The 13,010-nt window shown below is 51.3% G+C and overlaps 2 protein-coding genes across 5 annotated transcripts in view; one reads left to right on the plus strand and one right to left on the minus strand.

Moving 5' to 3' along the window:
• The window catches only part of SIK2 (salt inducible kinase 2), a 159,473-nt gene extending 147,100 nt beyond the window's left edge, over nucleotides 1-12,373 (plus strand). For all 3 annotated transcript variants that reach the window (XM_047877793.1, XM_047877792.1, XM_047877794.1), the window contains exons 10-15: nucleotides 2,824-3,052; nucleotides 3,533-3,817; nucleotides 3,948-4,111; nucleotides 5,092-5,202; nucleotides 5,920-6,011; nucleotides 6,636-12,373. In XM_047877793.1, the coding sequence (XP_047733749.1) occupies nucleotides 2,824-3,052; nucleotides 3,533-3,817; nucleotides 3,948-4,111; nucleotides 5,092-5,202; nucleotides 5,920-6,011; nucleotides 6,636-7,257 (1,503 nt within the window). In that variant the 3' untranslated portion in view covers nucleotides 7,258-12,373. The remainder of the gene's footprint in view (nucleotides 1-2,823; nucleotides 3,053-3,532; nucleotides 3,818-3,947; nucleotides 4,112-5,091; nucleotides 5,203-5,919; nucleotides 6,012-6,635) is intronic.
• The window catches only part of PPP2R1B (protein phosphatase 2 scaffold subunit Abeta), a 33,339-nt gene continuing 30,002 nt past the window's right edge, over nucleotides 9,674-13,010 (minus strand). The window contains exons 16-17 of one of the 2 annotated variants that reach the window (XM_047877795.1): nucleotides 10,564-10,644; nucleotides 9,674-9,818 (exon numbers count right to left, since the gene is read on the minus strand). In XM_047877795.1, the coding sequence (XP_047733751.1) occupies nucleotides 9,726-9,818; nucleotides 10,564-10,644 (174 nt within the window). In that variant the 3' untranslated portion in view covers nucleotides 9,674-9,725. Of the gene's footprint in view, nucleotides 9,819-10,563; nucleotides 10,665-13,010 lie in introns of both variants that reach the window. The other variant, XM_047877796.1, reaches the window with a different exon arrangement.

Here is a 13,010-nt window from a genome sequence, read left to right on the forward strand (position 1 = left end):
CCCAGGCCATCATAACAAAATACCCCAGGCCGGGGGTGCTTAGACAACAGAAATATATTTTCGCACAGTTCTGGAGGCTGGAAGTTGAAGACCAAGGTTCTGACCAATTTTATTTCCAGTCTCTTACAGAAGGCCACCTTCTCTCTCTGTCCTCCCATGGCCAGTCCTCTGTGCTCACATGGGGGGAGAGAGAGTGTGCAAGCAAGAGCTCGCACATGGGAGCTTTCTGGTATCTTTCCTCATAAGGACGCCAATGCCACCAGGTCAGGGCCCCACCCTTAGGACCGCCCTAGAGATTACACCTGCAGATAGCACCTCAGTGGAGGTCAGGGCTTCCATATGTGAATCTGGCCCACGGGTATGGGGTGGGGGGCAGTTGAGACACAAACATTCAGTACATAACAGTCTGCCAGTCTTTTGTGCTAGAATCGTGTGTTGTGCTGGACTTGGGTGTTACCAGTTAGTGGTAGAGTTTCTGAGAGTTTGACTCCTACATGAGTACTGCCTGTTGCAGTGTGGTCTCTCACTAGATGTGATCCGTTGTGCTTTAAGGAAAGACAAAAACAGTGTATTGGAAAATGTCCATTTCACTCATGTATTTCGGAGTCCTAAAATTTTCCGTTAGCCTAGGTTATTTCCTAGTGCAAAAAAATCTTACTTCTAGTAGCTTAGGTCACCTAGGTAGATCAGCCCACTATTTCAGTCACAGGGTCCTAGGGCTGAATTTGTTGTATCAGACCCCTGGTAAATTGGCAGGCAAGGATGGTGTGATTATCACCCGTTTCAGAAAATGAACTTCTAGCTGAAGGTGTTTCACACCTAGGAACTATGTGTGAGTGCCCTCCCCCCCTCTCCTGACAGTGCTTTCTGATTGGTCATCATCAAACAGCATCTGAAAAATCAGAACCAGGCCATTATTTTCCAGGATGAAATTGAATTAAGAAATGTTGTTAAATGAAAGATATCATTCCTGTTGTAGTCTAGGTAAGGAGATAATTTATAAGCAGACAATTTAAGAAAAGAACATAAATTTAGGGGAACTGCAAGGTCTTTTGAGTGCTCCTGAAAAGATGACTTTTCTCTCTTAAGGAAAAAAACCAACCTGGTTGCAAGGCTATACTGCAAGAAAGATCTGATAAAATTTTGACAGGTTTCTGTAAGTGTAAAGATGCTCAGTAGATGTTTACTTAATAAGTCTTTTCTCTGTTGCTTTCTTCATTTCTAAATCATCCTTGGCTATTTTTAGAAAACTGTATTCGTAGATAGTTAAGGAACGTCGAGGTATGAGTGTAAGTTCCCAAAGAGCCATTCTTTCCTACAAGGAAACACCTGAGTGTGTCAAAAAAAAAAAAAGGGAACACTTACCTAGGGAAGGGCCAAAGGGAGCTTAAAGAGTCACTGGCCAGGTGTCAGAGTTTTTTGTTTGCTGGTGCCTTGTGGAGAAGATTGGTCTTAGTGTAGGAAGAATGCATCTACCACTCTTCCTTTTAAATGACCACTTGTCGCTTTAAAACCCTGTCATGCATTAGCCACCTTGTCCAAGTAACGGCTATGGCCCCAGAGCAGTTTTTGTGGAATAACTGTCCCTTCCCCCAAGCAAACAAAGATCTGAGTCACCCACAGTCTCCCTCTCCAAATAAAGGGCCTTGCAGTGGCTTCAGATTGGTTGCCATAAGAGGAAAGTTTTTCCTGTGTCTGGCACTGGGATGTCCCACGTCACCTCTCACATACATGAGCTGCTCGGGCTTCCAAAGGAAACAATAGCTCTGCCCAGTGTGTTCCAGGTGCAGGCAGCGCTTAGAACTCAGCGGCTTGTGACTGGCTGTTCCTGAGCAGCTATTCAGAGGGGAAAACGGATTGATTTCCACAGGGGAGTAGTTACAGTAATGAAGTAAATAATTACCTCCTCACTGGGACTTTTACCGCCAGGAAAGCTGGCAACCCCAAGTCCCCTCTGTCTGCTGGTTCCGCCTGCCCTAGGTGGTTTGCCGGGCTGCCAAGGAGGGCCAAGTTCTCGCTCGCTCCGGGGCTGTGCCGAGCTCACCCCCGTGGGGTACAAGCTCTAGATGCTGTGTGCATTGCTGGAGGAGAGAGAATTTGCTGCCCTGGTGCTCATTAACCTCTGCTGGAATTTCGGGGCTCTGAGTCATTTGTTATTCTATAAGGGAAGACTTGGGCTGTTTGCCATTGCACTTTTTTTCCTCGATCCTTTTTGTGGTATCAGTCTGTCTTTAAAGAATTCTTTTTTCCACTCCCCAGGCACAGAGAACCAATTAAAGACTAAATCAAATGGGCAGGTACTTAAATTATGAACATAAAAGTATATCTAGAACCTTCCAGAATTTTTTGTGGTTGACAATTAAAAGAATGGCAATGACTACTCTTTTTTTCTTAGCTGTGAGCCATGCAGGTTTCTTGTTTTTTATCTCTTGCTCCTCCTCATCGTTTCCCTTATTTAAAAAAAAATAATAATAACTGGTAGGCCTCAAGCTAATATACCCGTGCTCATTTGGAAGCCACTAAAAAAACTGTTGATTGTAATAATGATGACTAACAGAAACCTGGAGGGTAGTGCCGGTTCGGGCCATAAAGGGCTTCTGTCTCTGAGCTCTGCAGCTGACTTGCCCTAACTCCTCACATACATGTTGTCATGAGCAGCAGATCTGTGCATTTTTAATATTTTACTTAATTTCTAGTGCCCCAAGTCTTGCCATTTTTTTCCTGTGTGGTTCGTTGGGTTTTTTTGTTTTGTTTTTTTGTCTTTTTGTTTTTGACGTCTCAGCAGAGCAGCAACTGATAGTTTCTTGTCACGCCGACATTTAGGTTAATGGCTGCCTGCTGGACCCTGTGCCTCCTGTCCTCGTGAGGAAGGGGTGCCAGTCGTTGCCCAGCAACATGATGGAGACGTCTATCGATGAGGGGCTGGAGACGGAGGGGGAGGCTGAGGAAGACCCCAGCCAGGCCTTCGACGCGTTCCAGTCCACGCGCGGTGGGCAGAGACGGCACACTCTGTCAGAAGTGACCAATCAGCTGGTCGTGGTGCCTGGTTCAGGTAGGCTATCAGTAGGCGCCGGGTGAGTCTTCCCAGCCCGAACCCTGCTCGTCTCCCAAGAAGTCGCAGTGACCCCACCACTCAGGATGCTGCCTACGCCTTAGTCCTTTACGGAGCAGGCTCAGCGGGCTGTAGGATTAGGCCTGGTCAGCAGCCGCAAAGAGTCAAGTGAAATACGTCTGAGCCGGTCCCCAGCTGCCGAGATTCACGTGAGCGCGGTGCAATCCATCAAGGACTCTGGCCTCTCTGGGGTGTCAGAGATCTTACGGGCACACACCCCACTAAATTCGAAGCTGATTAAATTGACATGGAAAAAGTTTCTGGAAGAGTGTTTTGGGTGGAGATTGGAGACTAAGAATGTTGGAGCTGTGCAAACTCAAGCTAGTTGTGCTTTGTATTCCATGTTCAAAGAAGGCGCTGTTTGCTGCTGGCCATATATCTTTTGGTTTGGTCTTTTTTTTTCTTTTTTTTCTCTTAAAGGGAAAATTTTCTCCATGAGTGACAACCCCTCCCTTGACAGTGTGGACTCTGAGTATGAGATGGGGTCTGTTCAGAGGGACCTGAACTTTCTGGAGGACAACCCTTCCCTTAAGGACATCATGTTAGCCAATCAGCCGTCCCCACGCATGACCTCTCCCTTCATCAGCCTGAGACCTGCCAACCCAGCCATGCAGGCTTTGAGTTCCCAGAAGCGAGAGGCTCACAACAGGTCACCAGTGAGCTTCAGAGAGGGCCGCAGGGCGTCGGATACCTCCCTCACCCAAGGTGACTGGGGCTCATAAAACTCTCCTGTGGCAGGACTTGAGGGGGTTTGTGGCTACGTTGGTTTCACATGTCTCGTCACCGGAAGGCCTTGTGTTGTATTTCAATGTCTGGTCATCGTTCTTTCTTTCAGGAATTGTGGCATTTAGACAACATCTTCAGAATCTGGCTAGAACCAAAGGAATCCTAGAGTTGAACAAAGTGCAGCTGCTGTATGAACAGCTAGGGCCAGAGGCAGACCAGGACTTGGCCCCAGCGGCACCCCAGCTCCAGGACCTTGCTGGCGCTTGCCCTCAGGTGGGTGCCCCGGGCCCCTCCCACGGGGGCTCTATGAGGATGAGGCAGGAGTGTGTCCTGAAGGGTGTGTCGTTTCATTTAGAAGATCGATTCCAGTCCCGGAGCAAACAGGTCGTTTTGGAGAACTCACAGCCCAGAACCTTTCCTTGTTGCTGCCACCTGCCACTGACAGGCTAGACCCACCCCCGCTGGCCCAGGTGACGACTGCCCTAAGGAGGTGTAGAGAGTCTCAAGCTATGTTTGGTTCATATGGCAGATGTTATATGAACGACTTCTTACAGTGTCCCTTGAGCTCCCCTCCCCCACGCCTACACACAAAAACAGTAACTCACATGAATGTGAAGTTTCTGGCCATTGCTTTTTTTTTTTAAGTTTATTTATTTTGAGACAGAGAGAGAGAATGTGTGTGTGAGAGAGCAGGGGAAGGGCAGAGAGAGAGGGAGAGAGAATCCGAGGCAGGCTCTGCACTGTCAGCCCAGAGGCTGATGTGGGGCTCGAACTCAAGAACCCTGAGATCATGACCTCAGCCAAAACCAAGAGTCCAACGCTTCAACTGACTGAACCACTCAGGCTCCCATGCCATTACTTTTGATGTCACCTCATTAAATATTTTAAGTGGATTATTTATGCTAAAAATACCAAAAAATATTGCTGTTTACCCAATAAATTTTAGTTTGCGCCTGTTTTCGGTGCATCACCGGTATTACAGCATTTAATAGCCACATGAATGTACTGGCCTGTTGCTGTCAGGCGCCTTCGCCACAGTACTGACTGGGTAATCGTCTACTACAGATGATACGTGGATACCTTTTTTTGCCAAGTGATTGACCTTCAGCCTACTAGTTACATAAAAAACGTTAGGTATTAAGTCTGACAGAGTTGGAGTTCCTGTCGGACATTTGCCAAGGTGCTTAAACACAGAACTAAAACTTTCTCCCACATGGAGAATTGAAAATATTTCCATCCCCCTTGCTCCTCAGGAGGAAGTTTCTCAGCAGCAGAAAACGGTCTCCACTGTCCCCAGCAGTGTGCGTCCTCAGCTGTCCCCACGGCAAAGCCTGGAGGCCCAGTACCTACAGCACAGACTCCAGGTGCGACGTTCCCCTTGTTACTGCCGCTCACTATGCTCGCCCAGAATCTGCTTTGCAGCACAGCAGAAACTTTTTTGCTTGGTGACTTTTCAGGGGAGATGCTGTATTGTCTATAGGCTGGTAGATGGACTCTGAATCTGTAGTTTCTACAAACGTGTTCAGACTTAGCCTCGTGCTTGTATTGACAGCAGAAAAGGATTTGTCCTCAGGCTCCAGGCAAAAATCAGGCCACTGGTAGGAGTCAGAAACCCGGTTTCTTTGCTCCTAATGTTATGCATCGTAGTGAGTAATAGAAATCTCAAGCCAACAAATTTTAGTATCAATTCTGTGCATTAATGCCTGAAAATCTTTAAAATTGATACACAAAGACCCCGGTTTATTCAGCAGGCACTAAGATCTTGGCTGTCAACATTTAACTCAACCTTTTCAGTTTTAAATCTCCACGACCCTTACAGTTCTCGAGGACTCATAAAATGGAAAAGCCACACTGGTCAAGCGGACACCACACAGGCCTGCTGGTGCAGGGCCACTGGGCCGCACAGCTCCCCGCCCCGGGTCTCAGGGAGGAAGTGTCTGTGCCCTTATTACCCTGCGCAGATTCTGGAGGACACGGTTGACTTCGTCCTCTGGGCAACTCCGGGCAAGCGTACCGTGTGGTCACTGCATCCTAGGTGACATCATAGTGTCGTGCTCCTAATTCTTTTTCTGCTCTTCCAGAAGCCCAGCCTTCTGTCCAAAGCCCAGAACACCTGTCAGCTTTATTGTAAGGAAGCCCCACGGAGCTTGGAACAGCAGCTGCAGGAACACAGGTGAGACAGGGAGGTCGCCGGAGGTATCGTCCTTCCCCCCCTCGGGATGGCATTTGCCTCTGCTAAGTAGAAAATAGGTTTCAAGAAGAGATGACTGAGCTAGATGTCCCAGTGTCCCGGGATACTGGCGGCAGGAGACGCCGGCCGAAGTGTGCTGTTTCCTTACCCTTTCGGGTTTGAATAGACCTAAGCTTTCAGAATCTGTGACTTAAGGCAGTTTGAGTGGGTTATAATTCATCGCCCCGGGTGGTAATCCGTGCCCTCACGCCTGACCAAGAGTCACCCTAATCCGTCAACCTGCAGCTGCCCCCAGAGGCCAGCTGGGTGGGGATCCCCCCACCCCCACTTTGAAACACCCCAGGTGGGAAAGGTGCCTCTTGCTTCACTAGGAGAAAAGCTCAGTCTTAGACAAAAAGTGTGTGCACTTCAGCACTGAGGGATCAGGATCGGGGGACAGAAAGTAGGAGGTAGAAGAAACCAAACAGTCGGTTCCTGTCCCGTTTTTTTCCTGCGCGGACAACAGAAGCGGGAGGGACGGAAGCGAATGACTGATCCTGGATTTATATTAAAATTGCTATCCCTGAGGAAGATTTAAACTTCTTTCTTTTGCTGTTGCCAATTTAGACTCCACCAGAAGCGACTCTTTCTGCAGAAACAGTCTCAGCTGCAGGCCTATTTTAATCAGATGCAGATAGCGGAGAGCCCGTTCCCGCCGCCCCTTCCCCGCCAGGAGGCGTCTGCGCAGGTGCCGCCGCCCCCGCCCTTCGGCCTGGCCCAGCCCCTGAGCCCCGTCCTGGAACCCGCCCCGGAGCAGATGCAGTACAGCCCCTTCCTCGGCCACCAGTACGAGGACCTGCGGCTGCAGCCCCTGCCCTCCTCGCCCGGGCCCCGGGCCCCTGCGCTGCCCGTGCACCTGCAGCAGCAGCAGCAGCAGCCGCCTCCGCCGCCCCCGCCGCCACCCCCGCAGGCGGGAGCCGCCCCCACGCCCCTCCGCTTCCCTTATCAGACTAGCGAGCTGCCGGGGGCGGCCTCCCCTGAGCCGGACTATCCCCCGTCCTGTCAGTACCCCATGGATGGAGCCGCACAGAGCGGCCTTGCGGCACAGGACTGTCCCAGGAGCTCAGGACTGCAGGAGGCCGCCTCCAGCTACGACCCCCTGGCTCTCGCCGAGTTCCCTGGACTCTTCGATTGTGAGATGCTGGAGGCTGTGGATCCACAGCACGGGGGCTACGTCCTGGTAAATTAACCTCAGCGCAGGAAGTGAGGCGGGTCAAGTGAGGGAAGAATGTGGATTTCTGGTTTTTTTCCAGCCTTTTAAGTGTCAAGCTTACTTTCCTGCCCTCTCCCAAAAGGAGAAAACCACGTTGCCCAACTGGAATCAAGAGGGCCTGGCCAGGCGCGCAGCGCTTCCTCTTGGCTCTGTCTCACCGCGGTCTTGTGGGGCGAGGGGCTGGAACACGTCGGAGCTGAAGCCCGTGCCCTTAGATCAAGTGGAGAAACGCTGGTGGGAGGCGCTGACAGATGTTGTCATGAGACATCCAGACCTAGGTTTCCTGTAGACCTACAGCAGTTCGTTATCGGGGGAAACCTTGGTGAACAGCTGTGTGCCATTAGATCTGGGCAAAACGAAACACAAAAAAAATGCAATATATTTTTCACTGAAGCCAAGCGACAGCCCGTCGTGTTCAGGCAGGTCAAGAATACGTAGTGGGATTTGACGCATAGGAAGGAAAATTGTGCTCGGTCACCGAATCCTAAGTTTGAAGCTGCTGATACAGGTTGTCCCCAAGACCACTGCAAAGCAGGGGGAGGTGAGCTTTGTTTCAGGGGCTGCTGAGTGACAGCCGGGACTGAGCCTTGATACTGGCAGTCGTCTCCACCCGGAGCAGTGACTTTCCCCCACCCCCTCCCTTTTCAGAGGTTTCTGGGGCTCCTACTCTGTCACCTGTAGAACCGCGAGACCCACCGCAGTGGAGACCGGGGAGCACCGGCCCTGGGCCAGGGGAGGACGGGCTCTTCCCGCAGAGTCTTCTGTGGAGGCCGCTGCTCCCGGGCGGTCAGTCTTCAGAGGGCCTTGCGGCTCTTTTAACATGTAGTCACTACTTTGACTTTATACTCTATGTTGCTAGTAGTTTATGGAGCTTTGTACATTTGGACAGTTTCATGTAGGGCTTAGCAATTCTAAGGACAAGAAAAATGAACTTCGATCTCCCATGTGAAGTGGTAGTGCCGTGCCTTTTTTGCCCAGACCGTGCTTTAATTCTTTCTTTTCTGTAGAAACCAACAGTTTTCCATTTATGTCAAGGCTGAATCCAAAGTCCCTTCGGAGTTTGTTTTCCACCATGTGGGAATCGCGTTCTTCATTTCCTTCAAAGTTTTAACTTGTAATGAAATGTTCAAGTATTACAGCAATATTCAGAACCACAGATGTGTTAACCATCTAGCAGACCATCTGCCAAACACGTTCTAGGACTAGCGAAAAGTAACCTTAACCCTTCCAATTCACTCATCAGAGGAAGTCAAAGCTAGATGCACCAACTAGTTCATTGTGTACCTAGAAGGAGCGAGTAACCACCCAGCATTCCTGACACACGGTCATTTGTCCTGTAGCCCAGCCTGTCCTAGCAGCAGGTGACTGGGCTGAGCACAAAGCGTCACAAAGCACAAAGAGAGACACTACACTGATGCTGCATCTAGAAACACCTTTAAGTTGCCTTTCCTCTTTGTAGTCTGCCCGAGCAGGTGAGAAGCCCCTAGCCTGGTATCAGGGAGGCGCTCTGCAGGGGGGGGCGGTGAGGGTCCGGGGTTAGCAAGAGAGGGTGCGGTGGAGGACTGTTGTTTTTTTGATGGCCACAACTCATGAAAACCCAGGAGGAATGAATTCTGTTCATTCTGTGGATTATTTATTCCTCCTCGTGCTTCAGATTCATGGTTTCAGAAGATAGAGAACATCGTTTCATTTAAGCGATGCTTGTGTTACCATCTTTAACCTGTTTTCAGTCTGCAAAATAAGCCAGTTATGAAACACGGTTTGATTTTAGACTAAAGGATTTTTTTCCAAAATCTACAGAAGCGCTGTAGTATTTGTGAAATTAAAATGCCTTCCGGCCTGAAACTGGGGTCGCAAGAATGTTACTTAGAGGTGGACACAGAGGCCCTGGGCCATGAGCCTGGGAAACCTCTGAGCTGTGGCTGACAGGTGAGGCCGGCCCGGGGGGAGTCCCAGCAGCCACCAGGCCTGGGAGGCACTCCCCCGGTGAACAGCGTGAACCACTCTGCCGGACCCGTGTCGTAAGCTCCTGTTTGCTTTCCTCATTTCAAGCAGCAATCAATAAACTCCACAACGATCGTCTTGACTGAAATGTAAGCTGGTGAGTGGAGACTGGTGGTGGTCAAGTGTTTTCCCAGCCCCGTGTGATCTGTCCCCTAAGTAGCGACCTCTGTACGCTTCCGCGTTTTCACACACACTAAGATGACACGAAGAAGGCTTCGTATTGCTCTGTTTGTGAGGCTTCTTTGAAATCCTCTTTCCAGTCCGTTTCACGTTAGCAGTGTGTGCACTACTGTATAGTAATCATGAGCTTTATTGTCTTGTAAACCAGGCTCCTCTGAAGAGACTTTGGTGAGATGAACGTGAGGTAAAAATGTCATTCGGCAAAAAGTGCAATACGCGTGGTACTTTTATTTTTTATGTTCTTTTTTAATCCAGGGGTATCAGTCTCTGCTTTGGGAGAAATGCACTAGGTCTGCAATTTCCAGCTGGGCAAGTGAGTCTCTGGGATTTACATGCAACTGATATGCTGGTCCCTGTAAGGCAAGTACGCCGTGTTACCACAACAGAAATCCTCCCTTTTAAAGGCCCTGGGGGGCTACACTGACCCCCCCCCCCCCAGCGGGCACTGCCCTCGCGGTATCTTGAGAACGGGGCAGAAGGTTCTCGGCAGCGCCCCGTCTCCGCTATCCACTTAACGTCTGGGGCCCACGGAGGAGGACAAGACCTGGCACCAAGGACCCTGTACCAAACTCTTCCTCCCCCTCGGAAAGAGAAAGTCAGACTCCCTCTGTTCCTCAGAACTCAAGCCCGGCTGGGGACTTAGGCTGTTTCCTGAGTCAGGTGGGACAGGGCGTGTGCCCTTCTGGGGAGGAAACGGGCCACTCTCCCGCCACCCCCAGGCCTCTCCCCCTCTGTCCCCATGCTGTCATTAGCACCTCAGGGGGGAGCGGGAGGCACCCGGAATCAGGAAGAAGCGGGTGTATGCAGCCAGGGGGTGCCTGGGGGGCCAACCAGAAACCACGGGGAAGGGCCACCAGCTCAGGGACGTGGATACATCAGATGAGCGGTTTCCTGGGCGGGGCCCTCCCCCTCTCTAGGCCGTGGTACTTAAGTACAGGGGTCGCCGCGCGAGTCCATGGATCACTTTTAAGAGCTTCTGTCAACAGTTACACGTAAGCACCCTTTTGGTTTAGAGCATATCCGACTCCAGATCTCTTTCACATTCCTCCTCCTCTAGAGACCGTACAGCGTGTCCTCGGACCCGTGTGGGGGGCTTACCTTGGCCACATCTGTATCCCTAAACCAGGCCATCTCTACTGCCGCCTCCGAAGCCGCCCGAGCCGCGCTCTCTCTCTGTACCTAGACATCAAAGGTAAAAACTGGAGAACAGGTAGTAAGTTGTAGTCATTGTATAGGCAGGAATCTTTGATCACCGTGTTAAGTCTACAAAAACTTCCCAAAACATCTTCAGAAGGGTGCAAGACAAGAGCAGCATCAGCTGGCTGTGTTTCTGAACCAGACAAAAACCTTTTTCTCACGGACGTACGTCCTCTGCCAGGCGCAGTGGTGTGGCCCTGCTCGGCCAGTGGCCCGGAAGGGGTGGGGGCGCAGGCAGGTGTCCTACCCCCACACGGAGCCTCCCGCTCACACCCCACCCCGCAGCCGGGAGCCCTGCCGGTTCCCACCCCGGCCCTCAGCTCCCCTGCGTGAGAACGTGTGTACGTTAATCCACACACATTTCACAACCAGTCTATCAAGTTAGCTGGACACAGGCTCACCTCCCACAGCTGAGGAAACCAAGGCTCTTCAAAGTTGAGGTGACCTGACCGAGCGAGCAGAGCCCGTGCAGGAGGGGCCAGGACAGGCTCTGGGGTTTTCCAGCTCCTCGCGCAGGCTCTTCCCCCACCACCCCCACCGCGGTAGCATTGGACTCTCCTAGTGAGCCCACCAACAGAGCCCCATCTTAGCAAAGTAGCAGCTGAAGGGGGCTCTGGCCCCGCAACCAGATTCTCCCTTTGGCAGCCGCCTGGCTTCAGGGAAGAGGCGCCTGCAGGGACAGGCTACAGCCCTGGACCCCGCATCCTTCAAGGGCCCGCTTAACCACCGGAGGTCAGACTCCCAGCCCGCATGTCTAGTTCCTTCTAGTCACATGACGCTCACTTCCTAGAGGAGTAGGAGGAGTGGATGGATGGTGGCAGTGCCCACCCTGCCCTGACGGCGGAGCCTCTGCTCACCCCACCCCCCGGGCTCAGCCCCAGGGAGGCCCTTGGAGAACAATCTGGAAAGCTGCCTGGCCTCGAGGAGGGACCTTACCATTTCTTTACAGGGAAGGTCTGTCAGACACAAGTGCTGATTAGACACTTTGAGGGATGAAAAAAGATAACCCACTCTGATTGAACAGAGGCAGGGTGGGTGGGTAGAGGGGAGCGGTGAAAGAGGAAGTACAAAACAGCACCCTGGAGAAACACGACCCCGGCCTAGGATACGGTCGCATGAGCCAACAGTGAAAACCCGGACGGCTGCTGGCTGGCTGATGTGTGTGCCGGTTCAACATGTCCATCAAGGCCATGCGAGTGGCGATGGCTTCCCACTAGGGGTGAAAGAAACCCGCCTTGGCCAAGATCCCCGAAGGGAAAAGAAGCAGAAAGAAAAGGTCCGCTCCTCTTTGGGGACTGCAACTTAAGAAATAAAAGTGATCGAGATATTTGCACTTTGTGGAAAGGGCAAGATTATTTGCTTATTTCTGAAAGGAGGAGGGTTGGTCTTTGGTTTTGTGAAAGAGTTCCTTTTGATAAAAATCTAATTGTAGTTATTTTTTCTGTGTGCTTTTTTTTTAAGTTACTAAGAAAAAATGGTGAGTTCAATAGCTTTGGTATTTTGAGTGCAAATCATAATAGCTCCAATGTGAAAAAAAAAATCAAAATGTAACCTGTCCCTCACTGTTAGAAAATTGCCTAAAATGCAGTTTAATAAATGATCTTTGTTATCAAATGGTAACTTAAAGGGGGTAATTTTCTGCGAAGAAAATGTACTGTTTTTATGTTTCCAACATAAAATTGAACTAAAATAAAAACAACTTGTTTTCTAAGAGCCTGGGTGATCTGAATGTCAGACGAACGAGATGGGGCCTTTACCTCATCGGGCCTTGAGTGGAATTTATTTGAAGTCTGGAAGGTGGCTGTGTTCCCTGAGCTCTGGTGCCCATTTCAGGCTCCAGAAAAGGACAGCGGATAATATGTTCTCATTGACGTCAGCAGGGTAAATAATACCTTGCTCTGAGATCGCCCGAGTCCATGTCAGCCACTGCAGAAGGCTGGCGGGGACAGGCTGACCACAGCCCGCCGCCCGGGCCACGCTGCCTGGCTCCCCCGGAGTCTCCGAGACGGAGGCCGGCAGAGGAAGGGGGCAGGCGCCTCGGGCTCCCCCAGTTCAAGCTGCAGAGCAACTGGGGGGAGGGGTGGGGTGCCGCAAGCCCCCACTGCGAGTCCACAGTGGCCTGTCTCTTGGCCTGAGGAGCCCTCCGCCCGCTGCTGGCGCGCACACGGCCCCGGCGCCCTCCGGTGCTGGAGAATCCCTTTGCGAGGCACCGCGAGTAGACCCCGAGTGAAAGGGCAGCGCGAAATCCTGCTTTCCGGCAGCGAGTTCAACAGGGATTTGGTTTCACTCAAACCGTCGCAGCGGAGCCCATGCTGCAGAACTGAGCTCCCATGCGGGAATCGCCTGCC

The sequence above is a fragment of the Prionailurus viverrinus genome, chromosome D1 (assembly GCF_022837055.1).
Source record: "Prionailurus viverrinus isolate Anna chromosome D1, UM_Priviv_1.0, whole genome shotgun sequence".
NCBI classification, from domain to species: domain Eukaryota; kingdom Metazoa; phylum Chordata; class Mammalia; order Carnivora; family Felidae; genus Prionailurus; species Prionailurus viverrinus.